At 39.6% G+C, this 19459-nt stretch overlaps 2 protein-coding genes across 2 annotated transcripts in view; one reads left to right on the top strand and one right to left on the bottom strand.

The window, feature by feature from the left end:
• The first annotated feature begins 2839 nt into the window (after positions 1-2839).
• FAM162B (family with sequence similarity 162 member B) lies at positions 2840-13718 on the top strand. The gene is made up of 4 exons (XM_038398008.2): positions 2840-3265; positions 5042-5153; positions 9261-9369; positions 9617-13718. Exons 1-4 carry the CDS (start codon positions 3109-3111, stop codon positions 9710-9712), a joined length of 474 nt encoding a protein of 157 aa, XP_038253936.1. The 5' UTR covers positions 2840-3108; the 3' UTR covers positions 9713-13718.
• KPNA5 (karyopherin subunit alpha 5) overlaps positions 11073-19459 on the bottom strand; it is a 28631-nt gene continuing 20244 nt past the window's right edge. The window contains exons 13-15 of the mRNA XM_038398009.2: positions 18830-18831; positions 16553-16731; positions 11073-14922 (exon numbers count right to left, since the gene is read on the bottom strand). Coding sequence (XP_038253937.1) covers positions 14735-14922; positions 16553-16731; positions 18830-18831 — 369 coding nt within the window. The 3' untranslated portion in view covers positions 11073-14734. The remainder of the gene's footprint in view (positions 14923-16552; positions 16732-18829; positions 18832-19459) is intronic.

The raw sequence follows: 19459 nt of genomic DNA, 5'->3' as shown, positions 1-19459 counted from the left end.
GCCCTCACCCCCCCCCGACACTCCAACCCCCTGAGCAAGCCTGGTGAAAATGGGCAAGTGAGGGTGGGGAGAGCGAGTGATGGGGGATGGGAAATGGAGTGAGTGGGGGCAGGGCTTCAGAGAAGGGGCAGGACAGGGACTTGGATGAGGGGCGGGACATGGGGTCAGGCAAGGGTGTTTGGTTTTGTGCAAATAGAAAGTTGGCAACCCTACTACCACTGCCTGAGGTCCCTGCAATTATACCACACCTCTTTGCTCTGTCAAGCATCGTAAAAGTGGAAAAAGTAAAAAGTACTTATCTGGAATAAATTGAGAAGTATTTCATTCGAATTTGCATTTTTGAGCCTTGAGAGAAGTGGTGATATCCTAGAAATAGTGATATATGTGATAGTAGCATATGCGGCATATTGATTCAGCTTTGTATTGAAAAATGAAAATGGTTTGTTCCACATCTCTTTCTGCTACCAGCACTGGATTCTAATGTAAAAAATGTGAGGAAAGAGATGTAGCATGCAAGTTTGCTAGAGCAAGGGGGCAGATGGAATCAGGGGGGTAGTTTCATTCAGGCGCAGCTTTCCCGCTGTGCTCTGGCTGCCAGAGGACTTCCCAAATGGAGCCAAATGAATGAAAAATATGCACAGCAGTGGAACATATGATTAATTTGATTCAATCAACAGAAATTCCTGGTACAAAAGATCCGTGGGCATCTTCCACGGGCAGCTTTTTTAAAAACAAACAAACAAAACCTTTTGCCGTCAAAATTCCTACTGGAAGCGATGCACCATCGTGGCTGATAAGGAGGTCATTGCATCTTGCAATGCTGTTCCATTTGCAGCACATCTGAACAAAATGTTAGTTTGTGTGCCATAAAATGGAGAGAAATGGTTTACTTCTGCAGCAAATCGTGAGGAAAACTACATAAGGAAATTCTGCAAGGAACTAAATAATGCAAAATCCATATCACTTCCTCAGCTGCATTTTCAACCCATCTCCCATTTTTGCAAAAGGCACTTGGGCATATTGAGCTGCTCTTTTGGGATGTACTTGAGTTTGGACACAAATAATGTAGTGTGTGCATGCCCAGGGAATAAAACAAAAAACTCCTCCTCCCATCCACGATATAGAGCAGATGGTTTTGTGTGCAGGCAGTACTAAACATTCTGCTTTCTATGTGGAAACTATTCTCTGTCTTTTTATTAGGTGAAGATACCACAGGAAAGACATGTGAAGCCTTACATTCCCCTATAAACAGCGAAGTGAAGAAAAAGGCTATTTACTGCACCCTGAAGTTTTCAAGAGTTCCCCAAGGTTGCTATCATAAAGCAGCCAGAATTATAACACCCTGGTGTACCAGGGGCTAGATTTTCTAGTCTAGAGAGCTGCACTCAGTGAGGGGTAGGGGTGAAAAGGAAGGTGGCTTGGTGCCATCTTTGGGTTCCCCCAATCCTGGGGCAGGCAAGAGGCACTTTGGTCCCTACAGCCTCAGGGCTGTTCTAAACTATGCCAAGATGCCTGTTGCCCCAAAGGGACTGTCCTGGCAATAGGATTACCAGGACATAGAGAGCTCCCCCCTTTCTTACAGGAATGCCCCTACACAAGGAATTGCATCTATTCTGCTGGGAGGCTGCATGAAGCAGCAATGTTGCTATTAGTTACAGCATGCATGGCACTACCTCCCTCAGCCACAAACTGGTGGGGTTCCTTCCAATGACTGAGGGACCTGTGACCATGGGATTCATAGAGCGACAAAGGCCAGACATGGGTGGCAGAAGGGGTACAATGAATAATCCAGGATCTTTAGGAAAAATCACTGACGAGTTTTCAGTCCCTGAAGTCTGTTAACTTTAATTCACAAGGTCATTTTTACATGGCTAAGGACTAGAAACATTATTTAGCAACATTGAGCTTAGCCCTGATACTTTTTGAAGCTTCTGAAAATGAGCTGTTGACTTTGCACACTGATGGGTATTTACACTGCACTGGCACTAATTGCTGGAGCAAGAAGGTGATTTATGAGTCTCTTTTAAGCAGAACATCTACATTTTCTTGTTGGTCATTTCTGCGTATCGGAACATGATGAGTTCTCATGGGCAAACCCTTTATTTGTGCTGGTGTTGGCATTTTCCTAGAATGGCAGCAGTGGGACTCTGTGCAGGGAAAGGATCCATTGTTATTATTTGAATTGTGGTTGCATCTAACAGCGCCATTCAAGAATCAGGCTTCCATTTTTTCAGGCACTGTGCACACTGGGGCAGCTACATGATACTTTGTGACTGGCAAGAGGAAAGTCTGATATGCAGGCACTGACTTTACCTCCCCCTTCCTCCCCTCCCCCTCCCCCCACCGTTTGCTAATTTACAATGGGACTATCCCACCACATTGGTGTGAAGTATTTTCTGTCCACACACTTCTACCACTGCATAGCAAATGCTGATGGATGTTTCTCTCTCCTTCACACTTTGCCAGCCTGGATCAGGCCTCTCACCCCTGGCCCAGTGAGAAGCAAAATCTTCCCTGGTTTCTCGCACCCATCAGATCCAGCTCATCGGAGCGGAAATGAGAGAATCGCTGGGGGCAGCCGTTTGAGGGGGTAGCAGGTAACAAGTCCCGGCCAGGGGGCAGGCAGATGGAGACGGGTCATGGCACTGAGAGAAGAGAAGCAGCTCCCTCCCTCCTTCCTGCACAGGAGATGAGAGAAGTGGTGGCAGCATTTCCCAAGGGGTGAGAGGGAAGCACCAGCCGCTTGCTTGCTGGACCAGAGCTGCTGCAGCTGGGACTAGCAGTTTCCCAAGGGGGGAATTATGGGACGGGGGGTGGAGGGGGAGGCAAGTGCCTGGGAGCCTGGTGAAGTTCGCTGGGCTGGAGGGAGGAGGCAGATCCCCAGGGGGCTGCAGCCCTGAGCTGGGCTAGCGAGCGGTGCGGGGGCAGAGGCTGGGAAGAGCCGCTGGCGCTCCCCGGCCCGGAGGAGGGGGCGGGCGCAGGGAGGCTGCGAGGGGCTGGAGCTGGTGCCGGTTGCTCTGTGGACGGCAGGGGTGCGGGGTCCCCTCTTCGCTTTGCCTGCCCCGCCTCGGAGGGAGGCGGCGGCAGCCAAGCAGCGCGGTCCTCGCCATGCAGGCGGCAGCTAGGAGCCGGGTCTGCCTGGGCCGGCTCCTGGCCGAAGGGCAGCTGCGCGCCCCCCTGCTCCGGCCGGCAGCCCGTGGGATCGCGGCCACCGCAGCTTCCTCCAGCAGCGCCCACAACCGAAGCCCGGGGGCCAGCAGCTCGGGTGAGTAAACGGGGAGCCCGGGGCTCCCCTGTGCTGTGACTCAGAGAGACCCGCCCTCCTCCTTCTCCGGCCGGCCGGCTGCTTGCCCCGCTCCGCTGCGCCCCGCCCCACCCCAGGGCCCTGGCAAGCACCAGGGGCTCCCCGCTGGGACGCGTCCTACCTGGGCGTTTGCAGCGCTCCGGATCGCCCTTCTGCCTCAGGCCAGCAAGGCGGGGGCGTGGGGGGGGGGAGAGAATAAACGCTGGAGGTGCCTCGATCCAGCCAAGGTTTGGACCCAAGCCCCTGAAGTGTACCATTAACACAGAGAACAAGGCTACTCCCCCACCCCCAGTTCCCCCCATAAAACCACCTCCGACCTGCCCCAGGAGGAGATGGCATAGGGCTACCTTCTTCTGGGGGAGTAGTAGAAGCATTTGTTCTCCATTTTGAGGGTAACGTGTGGAGTTCGCAAAAAGAAAAGGAGGACGTGTAGCACCTTAGAGACTAACAAATTTATTAGAGCATAAGCTTTCCTGAGCTACAGCTCACTTCATCGGATGCATTCAGTGAGCGGTAGCTCAGGAAAGCTTATGCTTAAATACATTTGTTAGTCTCTAAGGTGCCACAAGTCCTCCTTTTCTTTTTGCAGATACAGACAAACAGGACTGCTACTCTGAAACCTGTCATTTATGGAGTTGTGACCAAAATTTGCCAAGATACAGCAGCTTGATCTGAACTTTTAAGGCAGTGGTAGTGGGACCCCAGTGGTTCAGGAGCCAAATTAGCAATCAACATTACCCAAGAACCACTGTAGTGTGAATGCATGGTGTCATTTACACCTACACACACACACACACACACACACACACACACACACACACACACTTTATTCTCACAGCAAAACGCCTAAGCAAGTATTTTACAATGGGTTAACAACATATTAAAAGCATGTATGTCCTGCAAAAAGCCACAAGAAACATACTAAAGAGCCACTTGTGGCTCCCAAGCATCAGTCTGAATATCTAGTTTAAGGTGCTGATACAGTGGTTTGCTACTGGGGCTGGATTTTTAAGATGGAGCAGAAACAGCTGAACATGTTCTCATGTTAAACTGTGGAATTTGGGTGACTGAGGCCAAAGTCTTGCAGGATCCAGTTACCAGATCCAGGTTCGAGCAGCTGTCATACACCCACGCTGAATTAACATCTGGATGGTTTTGTTGGAATGGGAGCACCTAAACTTGTTCTCTGACGAGGCTTTAGCATTGGGAGTGGAGTTAAAAATTGGCTAGAGCCAGGTGCGAAAATGAGGTTTTACAATACTCGTGCCATGGTGCAGCAGGGTTTAGATTTCTGAGGTACAATAGGAGCAGGCAGACTTGATTTTTAGGTTGATGGTACAATTCAGGGACATGGGTACAAAAGTCAGCAGATTCCTGGTAGATCCAGTTTCTACCCAGATCCACAAGTGTGACCCAAAATATGAGAGAGAAGCTTTTGAGCTACACTGAACTCCTCCACTCTCTTTCAGCAACAGAAGTTGGCACAGTAAAAGATATTACCTCGCCCATTTTGTCTCTCTAGCATCCTGGGACCTTCTTGGCCACACCACCACTACAAACATAAAGAACATACGTGATTTGAGGCACAGGAAAGAAGGTTACTCAAGAGTAAAGGTTAAGATCTTTACCAGAACCCAGTAATAGAGATGGACCATGGCTAGGGCCACTCTTCCCCAATCCCATTACCTCTCCAGTGCACAAAGTGATGGAGGTGCTTTTCTCTGGTTCATCTTTCAGCTGAGAAGATGTACAAAGTACCAGGTAGTTACAAACCTTCCAACTTTGACAAAAAAATCCTCATGTGGACAGGACGCTTCAAGACTGAAGAAGAGATTCCCTCAAGGATCCCGTAAGTGCATCATTGGTTCCTACTGAGGCTTACTGAGCTGAAAAGAGGGCTCCTCCTTTTCAAACTGACCCAAAAGTTTGAACCTGTCAACATTTTACAACATTTGAAAGGTCAATGAAAAATTAGGACAGAGACATAAGGGACGAGGAGATGCTGTGCCCCCTCTTCCTCTGCTTCCATATTGCCTCCTCTCTTCCACCCAGTGGCTTCTAGTCTTACTATTAGGTCCCAGCTCCATTTGCAGCCCAGGTTGCCATTGTATTCTCACTTGCTGGGAGTCAGGTGGCTGCTGAGGGATCGAGTCTTGTATCCTATTCTGGTGGATTCTTGAGACAGAACTGGCTCCTTCACTGAGCAGCCCCTTATTTATGGCTAGATGCTTATTAGCAGCTCATGACAGAATTTCCAAGAGAAGCCAAACACATACTATCAAAAGAGTTAATACTGTACATCCAAACAAGGCTAGGTGTAATCAATCAGAGCATGAGAGAAGGGTATTAAACCTTCAACAATATATGATCTCTGGAATTTGGAAAACTCAAAACGCTAAAATATAAGCCAATGGCTAAAAGATTTCCAGATCTCTCCCTCCCCCCCAAGTTTCCCTTGAGGATTTAAGGCATTTTTAGATGACTTTACATTTTACAGTTTAAGAGCCAAGACCTGGTGCTCATCCTCATCATCAGAAGTAAATAGAACTACGCCCCTGAGCAAGATAGACAGGATTTGGCCCTAAGTGCAGTAGCGGTTTGAGCTTTGGTTGTATTTACAGACCAGCTTGTTTATTTGCTTGGTTTATCTAATGTGTAATCAGAGGAAAACTGTATCAGTAAACAGTATTTTCTGTTTATGGACTATATAAACAAAATATATCTTCTAACTTGTTTGATGTCGTCATTTAGTGATCATCCATTCCATACACTTGATTACAAGGCAAAGAAGTATTTGAGAAAAAGGGCGGGATGAGAGAGAGAAGCATGTACTTACTGCCTGTTAAAAAAAACAAACAAAAAAACCAAAAAACCTTTGAAAGGTTATTTCTAGGACAATACTGAATTCCCTGAGAGTAAGTCTTGATGCCACAATATTGCTCCCCCTCTAACCACCACCAGCTCAGTTCATGTCACTGACAATTCTTCTCCCTTTTCCCTCCGTAAGTAGTTAAATATAAATGTGAAGTTCATGTAACATTAACTAATGTTTATTCCTCAGCCTCATAGATACAAAATGTAACTCATTCACAGAACTGTACTTTTCATCATCAGCCTTCATCCTTGCTTGGCCATATATAAACATACTTAACTATATCTCGATAAAGTTTCAAGGATAACTCCAGGATGTTTCCTTTGTTCCCTAGTTTCATTCCTACTGCAGCTGAGAAAATAAGCAATAGCATCTCTGCAAGCAACAATAGCCCCAACTTCTGTATAATATTAATCTCATGGCTGTTCCCGACTCATTTTACTCGTCAGAATTTCCTCCCTTACTGAGAAATTCTGACCTCTTGAAGTCCATGGCAAAACTTCCATGACTTCAGCAGGGCCAAAGATTCACACTCAGTCTTCAGTACAAGACAGTTATCCTTTAGAGAGAAATAGGAGAGCAATGTAATAAGTGTTTTCAGAAGATTCAAATGTAAAGCAATTAAAAATGAAAATGATTAGCTATCAAAATGGCCCTTTGCAATGGCAAAGCAAATGTTACATGTGAGTAAAATCTGCTCCTGTAAGACATTTGGCATTAAGGACCAAATCCTGCAGTTCTTATTCAAGATTTGCTTAAACAAATCTCCACTGATTTCAGTAGGAGTTTGACTTGAATAAGGATTGAGGGATACAGTCCTTAATGAAAGACTGCAGAAAACCATAATTAGGTCTGTTTCCTTGAAACAGTGGCAGAAAGCAAGTAGGAATTGGGATTCTGCTTCAGAACAGCTTCAATTAGTGCATTGTGAAATATGATTAAGGCATTAAGGCAGACAAATAATGCATTTATATTTCGGCTTCTGTTGCTTCAAATGGATCCTAGATTAATAGTTTTATGCGCTAGTCTGGTTTTGATCTCTCATACCTAATGTGTTTAGCATTATGAAATACAGCTACAGTATCCTCACACTGATGATCAAACCTGCAAGCCCTGACAGCTCTCTTGGAGGTGCATTACACCCTCAACTAAGTACTGTAAATGAGGGTTAGCTCAGTTGCTTGTAAGATTTGTCTCTGTGTGTGGTGTAGGTTTTATGGGCTGAAGGGAAGCACTGCAGGCCCCACAATTTCACTATACCCTTTCCCTTTTAAAAATGTTCTATGTTAAGGTAGATTTTGGCAGAGCTTGTTACCAAATGCTTTGTCTGCTAGTAATGCTGTCAGGTTCTCGTGTTTGTGCACGTCACAGGGTTATTATTTTTTGGAGGGAATGTCTAAAACTGTAGTCTAAGTTCATTACATGTAGTTTTAAAAAAAAGTGTCTTTTCATATGGGATGCCTTTTAGAATGTATTTTTTTTTAAAAATGGCCAATTAAAACTAAACTGAATGTTAAGACCGTTTAATGCAAAAAGTGGAACAGACAGAACTGGATGGCTTAGACACAGCAAATCCCGCATTGTGGCAAGGGGTTAGACTCAATCACAGGTTCTCAAACTGGGGGGGACAGGAATGTATTCTGGGGGCATGAGAAGCTTTAGAAAAGTGGCAGCTGCCGGATGGGCACCCAGTTCTGAAGGCAGCGCCGCAGCCAGCAGCAGCAAAATAGTAAGTGTGGCATGGTATGGTATTGCCACCCTTAATTCTGTGCTGCCAGCAATAGCGTTTCCTCGAGAGCTGGGTGCCTGGCCAGTAGCCAATCTCTGCTCTGCCTTCAAAGCTGGGTGTGGTAAGAGATGGGAGGGCAGTGGCATAAACTATTGCAGACAAAGAAGAGGGCACTATCAAATAAGTTTGAGAACCACTGGGTTAGATGATGCTTACAGTCCTTTCTAACCCTATGATTTCCGATCCTGCAGATGCAAGGATAATCTTTAGAATACTGTTTCCAGGCCTCGTATCCAACAGGCAAAAGGGTGAAATCAAGCTTGGGAGATCATTTGTGTGTGGTTTGGAGACATTCTCTGTTTTTCTGCTTCCCAGCATGTGTCTAGTGCATGGTCCACTAGTGGTTCCCAATTACTTCAGGAACTAGAAAGCAGAGAAAGCTAAAATCAGGAATGCACACATTGAGAACAAGGAGAGAACCAGCAAGTGATGGGGAGATTTGAAGCAGGGGGTGGGATTGTTGAAAGCCAGGATAAGGATGAAAGAGGATGCTGGGTTTTTTGGCAGGTAAAGAGCTGTATTTGAACATAAGTGGGGCAAACAGCTTTCAAGGAAAGACCTGTCTATGCTCTAGACAACAAATCACACTATCTCCGACACGGGCAGCATGGTCTGCTCTTTTTTAGGCATGCAAAACTGAGAAAGCATGTAAATGTTGCCTGTGCTAATTTAATACCAAAATTATCCTTTTAAAAATGAACAGGTGATGCACAAGACTAAATCCCATGATTGTGTGAAACTGATCAGTTTTATTAACATAAGAAAATATGTGAAATCCCAGATCTATAGTAGATTGGATACAGTCAAAACTTTAAGCAGTTTTTGAAGTGCTGTTTAGGTATTACAACTAATACATACATCTATTTCGGAACAGTCAAGAGAACTCCTCACATGAAGCAATGTCAGTTCCCTTCTAACAGAGTTCTTTCATATATGTGGAAGTATTTGAAATTCACCACATCACTATTGACCAATAACTTTAAATGTTGTTTACGCCCTGCTTATCTCAAGCATTGCAAATAGTTCTAGGAAAGATCAAGAATCTCAAATCCATCTTGCATTGTTTACAACTAGAGATGGATTAGGTCCTACAGTTCAAAAGAGTCAATAGACAGACAACGCCCAGTAATACATGCCAACCCCACAATGGTCACAGATTAGCAGATGGAAGTTTATTCCTACAGGATATTTCATTTGTTTAAAAAAAAAAAATCAACCAAAGTTATATCTGTGGTGTGCTAAACTAACTTCTTGATGTTTCATGCTAATTTTGTTCAATGCAATTTTCATTGTAGGCCAGAAATGCTGGACATTGCAAGAAACAAAGCTCGAGTAAAAGCCTGTTATCTAATGATTGGACTCACAATTATCGCCTGCTTTGCTGTGATTGCATCAGCTAGAAGGGTGGGTATATTGCCATGTATTTTTAACTACAAGGAGAAGTTCCATCAATATTTACATATTATATATAAATTGTTGCTACTGACTAAAATTTAAATCAAATTTATGTATTTTAGGTAACACTCCTTCCCACAAACCTGTATTCATAAAGCATAAGATAAACATTCGCTACTACCATGATGCAAGGTTTTTAAGTGTAATTTAGTGATTCACAGGACACTACTCTTAAGCCCATGTTTTATTTTTGCAGGCTGAACATCATGAGTCCCTAACAAGCTGGAATCTAGCAAAGAAAGCTAAGTGGCGTGAAGAGGCTGCAATATCAGCAGAATCTAAGACTAAATAATATTTCTATTAAAAACTGTGGATTTGCTAGTAGGAGCAAACACCACAAAAACATTACTTAGCTTAATTAGTGACGGTCTAACTAGCTAGCAGACTGCTATGTTAAAACATCAACACGTTGGAGCCCAACACAATGTTGCACTCAAAAAAATGTTGGGAGGGAAGGGAATAGGGTGTCTTTTTCTATGTTACACAGAGATATTTTCAGTCCTTGCAGCAGATGACCAAGGTCAGTTCAAATCTTTAGAAAGTTCTAATAATTCCAGTTTCAAGAGGCTTTATTTTTTTTGCCTCAATTTGATAAAAATATGTAACTGTCCACAAAGACAACACATACATCACCGACCCTGTCCTGAAATCTCTTCCTGATAGATTTTGATTCTGGACATTTTTCTAGACACAAAATTAAAGCATACTAAAAAAATTATGCAAGCCACAAATCATTTAAATACTAGGGAAGCCAGTGACTACGTAGTTGGAAAAATGAATAGCATCACAACAGTATCTCTGTTGAATCTCGTTTACTAGACCAGGCTGAACTGACACAGTTGACTCATTCAGTGTTGTAGCTAAAAGAAAGAGTACTTGTGGCACCTTAGAGACTAACAAATTTATTTGAGCATAAGCTTTCGTGAGCTACAGTTCACTTCATCGGATGCATTCGGTGGAAAGCCCCACTGTATTTTCCACCGAATGCATCTGACGAAGTGAGCTGTAGCTCACGAAAGCTTATGCTCAGATAAATTTGTTAGTCTCTAAGGTGCCACAAGTACTCCTTTTCTTTTTGCGAATACAGACTAACAAGACTGCTACTCTGAGTGTTGTAGCTGTGTCAGTACCAGATATGAGAGAGACATGGTGGGAAAGGTACTCTCTTTTATTGGACCAACTTCAAAAGCTTGTCTCTCTCACCAACAGAAGTTTGTCCAATAAAATATATTACCTAACCCACCTTGTCTCACTAAAGTTTATACCTCACCCACCTTGTCTTGCTAAAGTTTACTTAGTTATTTTGCAAACTAAAACACAATATAGACAGCATTTTAGTCTCTATAGACTTCTCCTCTGAAAACTCTTGGGAACTCCCATCAAATTAATTTTACAAATGAACGATGGGGATGGTCAGAGGCATGTGATGCTTAAGGAGGAGATATTTTCAAGGCTAGTTTTAAAAGCCACTTCATGCAATATTTTGTTTAACCCCTCTCCATAAAGCTGATTTTTCTAGCATGACAGTATTCTATAGTATGGAAGTCAGCCACAGTTTTTACTGAATTCAGCTCTTACGTTAGTATAGAGATTGTATTTTGCTATTTTCTAAGAATCAGGGCTAATTTTAAAATACTAATGAATACACTCACCACTGTAAAATAGCTTTTATTAGTTTTTGTATAGTTTTCTGAATTGAAACATTCCATAATATTGCATACTTTTCTTGTGTTGATTTGTATAGATACACAGTAATAGGCCTCCAGTCTGGATTAAAAGATGCACTATCACTCTACTTAAAGTCAATATAGGCATTTTAGATTCATACATTACATCAAACCATAATGCCATGAGAATGAAAAATGTCTCATTTAAGATTTCAATTAAACTTTTGCACTAGTTTCATGCTAAGCAGCAGGCATTTTACCCTGCATATCAATTTGCACTTTAAAGTCTCACTTAAATCTTATGATTTAATTTTTGTAAGACAAAAACCCAATGGAGGTATTTTACATGAAGGAAAAAGGATAGTGCATCTTTTACACATAGACCCAATAGTGATCATTTCCCAAACTTGTTCTACAGTAAAGTTATTTCTGCACCAACATTATTACTATTTTTTGTTTTCTTCTTCTGATTGCTGCTAGCGTTAGTGTTTAAAGAATACTACAAAATTAAACAGCAGTATGAACAAAGTTCTCAAAGACAAAAAGTGCTATGATAAAATTCAGTAGAAAATTAGTTATGATTTACTGACAAACAGCTTATGAAACTACAACAAACATGGCATATTTGCATAGATTAACTTGTCAGAATTCAAATTCAAACAGAACAAATGGTACGCTATTTTGAAAAACCACTTGTTTTTTGGAACAAGCTGCATAACTAAAGGGACACTTTAGTACTTTGTCTATTATTTAAACAAAACCCCCAAAACTTGTAATAGCCTTCTGGATAAAACCAATATGGAAATAATCTGTTTAGCAAACACAGCCCCTGCTCAATCCCCTACTCTTAAATGCTTTCTACAGAGCAGAACTGATTTTTTTCTATCAGCGTCATTGTTTTCCTAAGCATCACTGATGCAATCAGTTGTGACAACAGGTATTGTTAATTTGTGAAAACATTGCTATTCCATGATCATTCATTAACAATAGCTATTTAAAAAAAAATAGTGTTCCCAGTGAGATTGGTGGATTTTAGATATACACACACAAAGTAACATAATAGGAAATGCCAGATTTAACAATTTTAGGATTAACCAAATGTTGAGATTAAATAACTAGTGTCCCTTTCAGTAAGGAAAGTCCATTGATTTTAGTTCCTATTTAAACTAAAAGCACTACTTTGAATATACCAGAGGCATGAATTTGTATTTATATACATAAAGTGCAGTCAGTTTAACCACTCAGACATACACAATAATATGTCTACAAAAATGAAGTAATCCTCTCCAATAAGTATAATACTTGAACAGTTTCCTCCATTTACAAGTCTTAATTAGGTTGTTGGTTTTTTTTTTTTTTTTTTTAAGTTTAGATTTGGCTTAACTGGAGAGGCTTATAAATGCAGCGTCTACAGAGTCCTCAAAATAAAAGCAGGCACAGCTGGCTTATGTAATATCAAAACAATGTCTGCAAGAAACAGTGGAATACCCTGTTACCTGAATACTTATATGATTACGCTTGCACTAAAAGAACACTGAAAATCAATCATCATCAACTGGTAATCTTGTACATTTCCAATATAATTACCCTGAACTTTGAAGAGATGATGCCAAAGAGGCCAGTATACTAAAGTCTCGAACTATCATAAAAAAGGGCACAAATACAAGTCTCAAACATAAGAAAAATTTGGCTCAGCATTGTGCACAGTATTCAAAGCTGCTGTATTCTATACAAATCTAGGTTTAAAGTGTTTGCTAAATCTTTCATTATCCAGAATTTGCAAAGTAACCGCACTCCTATATTCCTCACATCATACCTTTTATTTCCAGGAGAAAAATTTCAAATAAGGAGGCATTTTTTGAATTCCATCTTGCTAGTTATACATACAACAGACACACTGACTATTAATCTTATAAAATCTTCTTCAATTCTCACCTTGAAACTACTACACTATAGTGCTTTAATAGTCTCAAAGTAAAACAAATTATGAATTTTAACTGAAAATAGTATTTGCACATTTTATAAACAAGTTTAAATTCAGAACATGGAATGTAAATGATACCATGCTCCAATTTGGATTTCTTGGGGTATCAACATTTTGTTTAGTGACAAGCACACTACCCTGGGAAGAGTGATTTTAACTGTTGAAATTTCAACTATTGTACATGGTTTAAATAAATAGTTTCATAGCTCAAAGCTTTCACTATTATTTCAACACAATATTTGACTAATATATTTAACCACAATTATACATTTTCATTAATCCAAATTCAGACTGGCTACTGGTAAGTGAGATCATGTAGTGTGGTATAGACATTTGAATATATATATAAAAAAATCTAATGTAGATTTTCAAAGCATACAGAAGAACTGTTTCAAATTCTTAGATATATTTCTTTTAGTGAGTAGTAGCAAACAGACATGAAGTGTTTTACGAATTAAACATTTAGCAGACATCTTCAGATTCATTTTGATGTTCATATACTTAATATTTACAACAAAGCAAACCTTTTTCCTTCAATCAAATGGAGAAGAGATTGTTTTTCCCCCAATTGCAGCAACAAGATGGATTATAACAGGGCACATTTCTACAGCCTTGTCTAAAATAAAGAAAATGGAGACATCTGACTTTAACCAAATATGCTACTGCTTTTTGAATTTTTTTTTAAAATACAATACATACATATAATTTAAACAAAGTTTAGACAAGTAGTGTTTCAAGAAAGACAAGTATTGCAAGATTTGTCAAACTTTTATATTGTTACCACATTTTAATATGGAGATAGTCACATAAACCATCTCCCCTATCATTTACAACTGCGCACTCCTCTCTCATTTACAATCACAACATCCCTGTGGCAACTTCAGCAATTGCTTACACAGCAAAGTATTTTATTTGTAGCTTATCTTTAATGCTGTTTAGCAGCCCCACGTGATGAGCCAACTCTCTGCTGATTACAACTTGAAAACCACATAATGCAGAACAGTTTTTTGTCACATATTCAAAGCTACATCTGGTATTTAAACATTATATATTTAAACAAAAATCTGCATTATGTTTTTAAATGTCTTACAAATATATTTCACTCGTTTATGCTCTACGCAAAATATAATGCATAAAACTAAATTTCACAATTTAAATAAATAGTTTTCACATTCTAAATTTAGACAAGCTTTTGACAAGCTCATCTTTATTTCATGCTTTAGTTCTGAAGCAACTTTTTTTGCTTCAGTTCAGAGGTAGATTTGATATAGATTGGGCATGTCAAGTTTACTGCCAAAATGCAACTGCCAACAGCTCTACTGCAGTTGCAGAAATTGCATGAAAAATTCAGAACTACCTAAAATCCTACTGAAGTTATTATTCAAACTTAACCATTCTTGTTAAATCACATAAGCCTTTATATTAGACTTGATTACTCACACAGTTTCTGAACATATGAAGTGCACAGAAATACAAAAAAATCCAAACCAAAACCAATGAATGAAAAGTTGTATTTAACAGAAAAGTATAAAAGTGCACGGGCTGCTTCTTTACCTGTGTTCTGCAAAACACATTCAAACCTCTCTTTCAACTTTGGCCATGAAGAGGAGACCCCTGAAAAGTTGCAAATGATTATATTTTTGCCTCGTCTTCACTTTAATAGTTATAGTTGAAATCCTTCCATTGGAGCTTCCTGCTGCTGAAACACAAATTGCTGCTGACTCTCATCCACCTGAGGTGCAATACTGGTATCCTCTTCTTCCACACCAAAGTAATGTTCTATAAGTTCAAAAGCCTTCTGGTAGATCTCTTGGTTTTCATGTCTTTGAAGAAATTCAATTTTATCCAGGCCTAAATTTAAAAGGAAAAAACAAAAAACACAAAGACATGCTCTAAATCCAACAGCTCCAAAAGATTTAAAGGTGAAATACAAAGCCAGGATGAAAATAGAGTTAAACACATAAATGTGTTTTGAATACTACCACTAAATTGTGTGATGAATAAATCAAAGAATTAGCTTTTAATATGAAATATATTGGAACTTTCGAGAATAGGAGAAAAACAACCCAGAATGCATCAATCTGTAAAATAACTGATATACATTAGTCCTGAGTACTCCGGGATTATTATTTTTAAAACAAGGCGCATTTCTTCTATGCCAAATGATCCCAACAGCCTAATAAGAGAATGCATCTGTCAGGTATTTACAGACTTAGTTTTTCTTTTGCCTTTTCAGTTCAATTTGACAGTTTATAAACAATATGAAATGAATGTGAACAAAGCAAAACAGAAGGAGGCTCAAATATCTACTTACACAGAATTAAAAAATATTAGTATGCAATATTGATTCTGAACGCAGGCTGATTTATGAAAAAATCTGCCAGCAAAGACCCCCATATTCCTATTTCCACGTTGCAGTTCTAAAGAACTTAGCTTCCCTCCTCCAAAACTCAACAACTCTGGCTTCTGTCTAACTTTATATTTCCCTACCAGAGGTTTATTCTTGAAGTTTATTCTAATTCTTTTTTAAAGGGGCAAATAAAGAAAGGCCGAAGTCATGGACATGGGACAAGAAGAAAACTTGTAATGTTCTTAGACAAGTTTCAATCTTTGTTTGGTGTGAGGGTGTAATTATTACATCTTATGGGCTGTGAATAGCTTATTTATTGCTCTCCCATGGTTGACAGGTATGTTCTGGAAGTCGGCCCAAAAGTGCCATTTAATCCAGTTATTTGCCTCTCAATAGTAAGGGCTGAAGCTTTTAGGCACAAACCTGACAGCCAAGGCAGAACAAATTAATCTTAGGTCCCTTTAATTCTCCCCATCTGATTAACATTATGAGACCCAGAAATTATTCTGCTTCCACATTAGATTGGCGAGAGGATTCTGTAAACCAGAGAATTACCTGCTTCATCTTAAAAGCCCAATTCCCAACCCATCATCCAGGTTCATTGAAATCAGAAACTTTGCTCTACAGAAAAATGCATAATGTCTAATCACGTATTCCCCAGTCACTGAAGACGGAGTCCCCCCCCTAAGAATTATTAGCCTCCTCCAAAGCACAGAGAAGCCTGCACAGATTTTGTAGTAGAGCAGCTGCAAAGAACTATCGTGGCTTGCCAGATCCTTATGGAAGAGATTAGTTTTCATAATAACGTTAAATCTATTTTTACTACTAACTTTGTAAAACTAATCTGCCTAAATTTCATAGATATGATCTAATTTTACTTGAGAGTTTCTGGCTTATTAACATTTTGTACTTTAAGAACTCTTCTGTTCTGCCTAAAATTAGATATTTGCTGAATTTTAACTCCAGCATATTGATTTAGTTTTGTCTGAAATATGGCTAGAAATTGGTATGGCAAATAGTAGGTCCAAGTAACTTGAAACTATCTTAGTGAAACGTTTTACATTATTTTCCCTTTTCAGTTACAAATAAGACAACTTTAAGTGCACAGCTTCACAAGAAATAACTGCTTACCATATGCTTCCTCTATAAGGGCACAGTAAGGATTAATGCCCATTCCATTTTGTTTGGATTCTTGCTCTCCAAGACGCAGAATATTTTCAAGTCCATTCAAAGCCACTTGCACTATTTTGGAATCCATCACAGTCAGGAGATCACAAAGAGGCTTGGTACAACCTAATGCTACCAAATACCTTTGTAATGATGGAGGAAATAGAGGGGGGGAAAGAAGGATTGATAATCAAGAATAATTTTGATACACCATTCTTCTACGGTATTGAATTCTGCTAAAAACAGTAAGTAACCTGCTGAAATAAGAGCATTTCTATAACCTATGAAGGCAACCTTACTCTGAAATACAGTCAAACCTTGGTTTATACTAACGAGACAGGAATACAGCAGTTAATCTTATAACTGATGTTTGGATTATGTAAACATTTTCAATCCCTTTTATAAAATGATTGTACCTTGTTCTAAAAACATGTATTTCAGATGCTTCTAATTATATAAGAATGTTTCTCCTGTATGTAACAGTCGGATGCAACAGCCTCTTTTCTCAAATCAAGAGTAATATGTAATGGACAAAGCTCTAAGCAAGTCTCTTCAAAGAGACAAGAATGTTTTTTTCCAATTCAATAGCAATCCATCAAAATATTAACAGAATGCATTTAAATAATTCTGAACATTAGCAACCAAAAAGGGAAGGATGTTGTGACTACAGCAAAGGACCGGGATTCAGAGGATCTGATTTCTATTCCCAATTCTGCCACAAACTTCCTGTGTGACCTTGGGAAGTCACGACCTTTGTGTTTCAGTTCCTACTGTATCAGTAAAACTAAGACAGTAATGCTTATCTACATCACAGGATTGCTTGAAGTTTAGTTTAATTATGTTCATAAAGCCCTTTGAAATCCTCAAGGTGCCATTATTTAAGTGCAGAGTACTTAAGAGGTAAGCTCTGTGTGACAGAGATCATACCTTCTTCTGTGTTTTGTAATGTGCAGAGTATTTGTGGCACCAAACAAATATTTATCTTACAATCAAAGTTTCAGGAGGAGATCCACATCACATGTTGTATCAAATCTGAAAAGTTTTATTTAAAATAAAGGATATTATATTTTTAAATATTAAGTTATGAAAACAATTTAAAAAAATCTTATTTTTCTGGCATTTTGATTAGAATATTTAGTGGCGGTAGTGGTGCAAAATGGTTTAACTGTTTCCTGGAAATATACAAGTACTTAGCACACTTAGTTTCACAAAAATAAGACTATTTTTGTGGCACTTGCCATTTTTGCTTAAAAAGAACTGTTTACAACACAACTATAGAATTCGTTACCAGGGTAGTCACATATTATCAATAAGTCATTTAAACTAACAAAAATAATCCAACTATAGATATTCAGATAAACCAAAAAAATGTTTGGTTTTGTTCTGTCACTAAAGAGATCAAAGCTATTTTTCCAAGTCAGACCATCATAATAATATAGATGGTTATCTGTGGGAATATCCTAGTAATTACAGGCCTGGCTTGACATGAGTAATTAGAAATGGGTGAGGACTCATTTGTTGGGAGACAAGATTGGGGAGGTAAATGAATCAGCAGGCTGGAAACAGATAGAGATAGATAAATAGGTCGGTAAGCTAAAACACAGAATGTCTAACTCGCTAATATGGGGGGGGGGGGGGGAAGAGAAGGGGAGAACACCCAGGGATCTATTTACCATGGACAAGGTAAGCCTGGAAGGTAAGATGGACATGGACAGTGTGGACAGAGCATGATGCATAGGGACTGGTTATTTTGTAAGAACCAAACCAATCCAAAAGGTATGCAATATATAGTAAATGCAATGTCATGTGTAACTGTATATAAAGGAAGATATTTTCTATGCAAATTTGGATGCGTGATACGCTCCTTACCCACCCCCTACATTTAAAGTCTCATCAACTCAGCATAGCTGAGCATTTCCTGTATGCCAAGTAAAGATACCAAAGTGACAAAAATCTGGAGTTGAACTGAGTTCTTGGAAAGCTGAGTGGAGAGAAGTCTCAGAGAGAGTCCCAACAGTAATGTAAAGGAAAATTAAAGTAGTCAGAACAGATTCAAAAGGATTAAGCTACATTTTGCAGCTGTAGTCAGATGTTTATTTAAAAATATTCTTAAGTTTTATGTAACATGATTGCCTGAACTTGAAGTCAAGAATATATTTTTTTTAATTTTTCCCAACAAATAGGCATTACCCAGTTTCATGTGGCTGTAATTCACCCTAGACACACTTGCAGTTCATAAACTTCTCAAATTTTGCTTTGACAATATGACATTAGCAAAACTCTTTGTGGAGGAGAGAGACTGACTTCAGAGCTTTCACAAGGGTGAATTTCACAATTTCAGTTGTGCTGCTAATTCAGTTGTATATTGTGACAATCAGGGTCCAGACACATTAAGGGAAGAATGGGGGTGGAGGGTTGAACCCCAAAGAATAAGCAGTTCAATCAACTGATTATATACAATGTTATTGTGCTATAAAAGTATATTGAGTGAGGTATTTTATGAAAGCTTGTAATGTTCTGAATTTTATAGTCATTATGAATTACATATACAGACTTTTTTTGTATTTGTGTATAAATAAAACTATGTTAATAATTTATGCTGCAGCATTCAGCTTCACTTCACAGTGGGCAGTCAAGAAAGGAGACGCTACCTCCACAACCAGAGGAGACTGGGTCCAAGCACCTAGCATTATACAACCCAAGAAAAGACAAATGATGGGCCATTAGATTTAATGGGGAAGACAATGAGACATCCCAGCTAGAACTTCCCCAATCTGCATAAATCCCCAAACTCATAACAAACCTCCCCTCCCCGCCCAAAAAAACCACTTTTTAAAAAAGAAGGGGTTTGAGGAATATCCAGAAACTGAG

Source organism: Dermochelys coriacea, chromosome 3, assembly GCF_009764565.3.
Source record: "Dermochelys coriacea isolate rDerCor1 chromosome 3, rDerCor1.pri.v4, whole genome shotgun sequence".
NCBI lineage: Eukaryota > Metazoa > Chordata > Testudines > Dermochelyidae > Dermochelys > Dermochelys coriacea.
Note: the sequence above shows the minus strand (reverse complement) of the source record. Positions and strands in the feature narration are given on the sequence as shown.

Coding starts and splice junctions, on each gene's coding strand:
- FAM162B (XM_038398008.2), top strand. CDS start 3,109: ATGCAGGCGGCAGCTAGGAGCCGGGTCTGCCTGGGCCGGCTCCTGGCC. Junction 5,154..9,260: donor GAGATTCCCTCAAGGATCCC/GTAAGTGCATCA, acceptor TTTTCATTGTAG/GCCAGAAATGCTGGACATTG. Junction 9,370..9,616: donor TGATTGCATCAGCTAGAAGG/GTGGGTATATTG, acceptor TTATTTTTGCAG/GCTGAACATCATGAGTCCCT.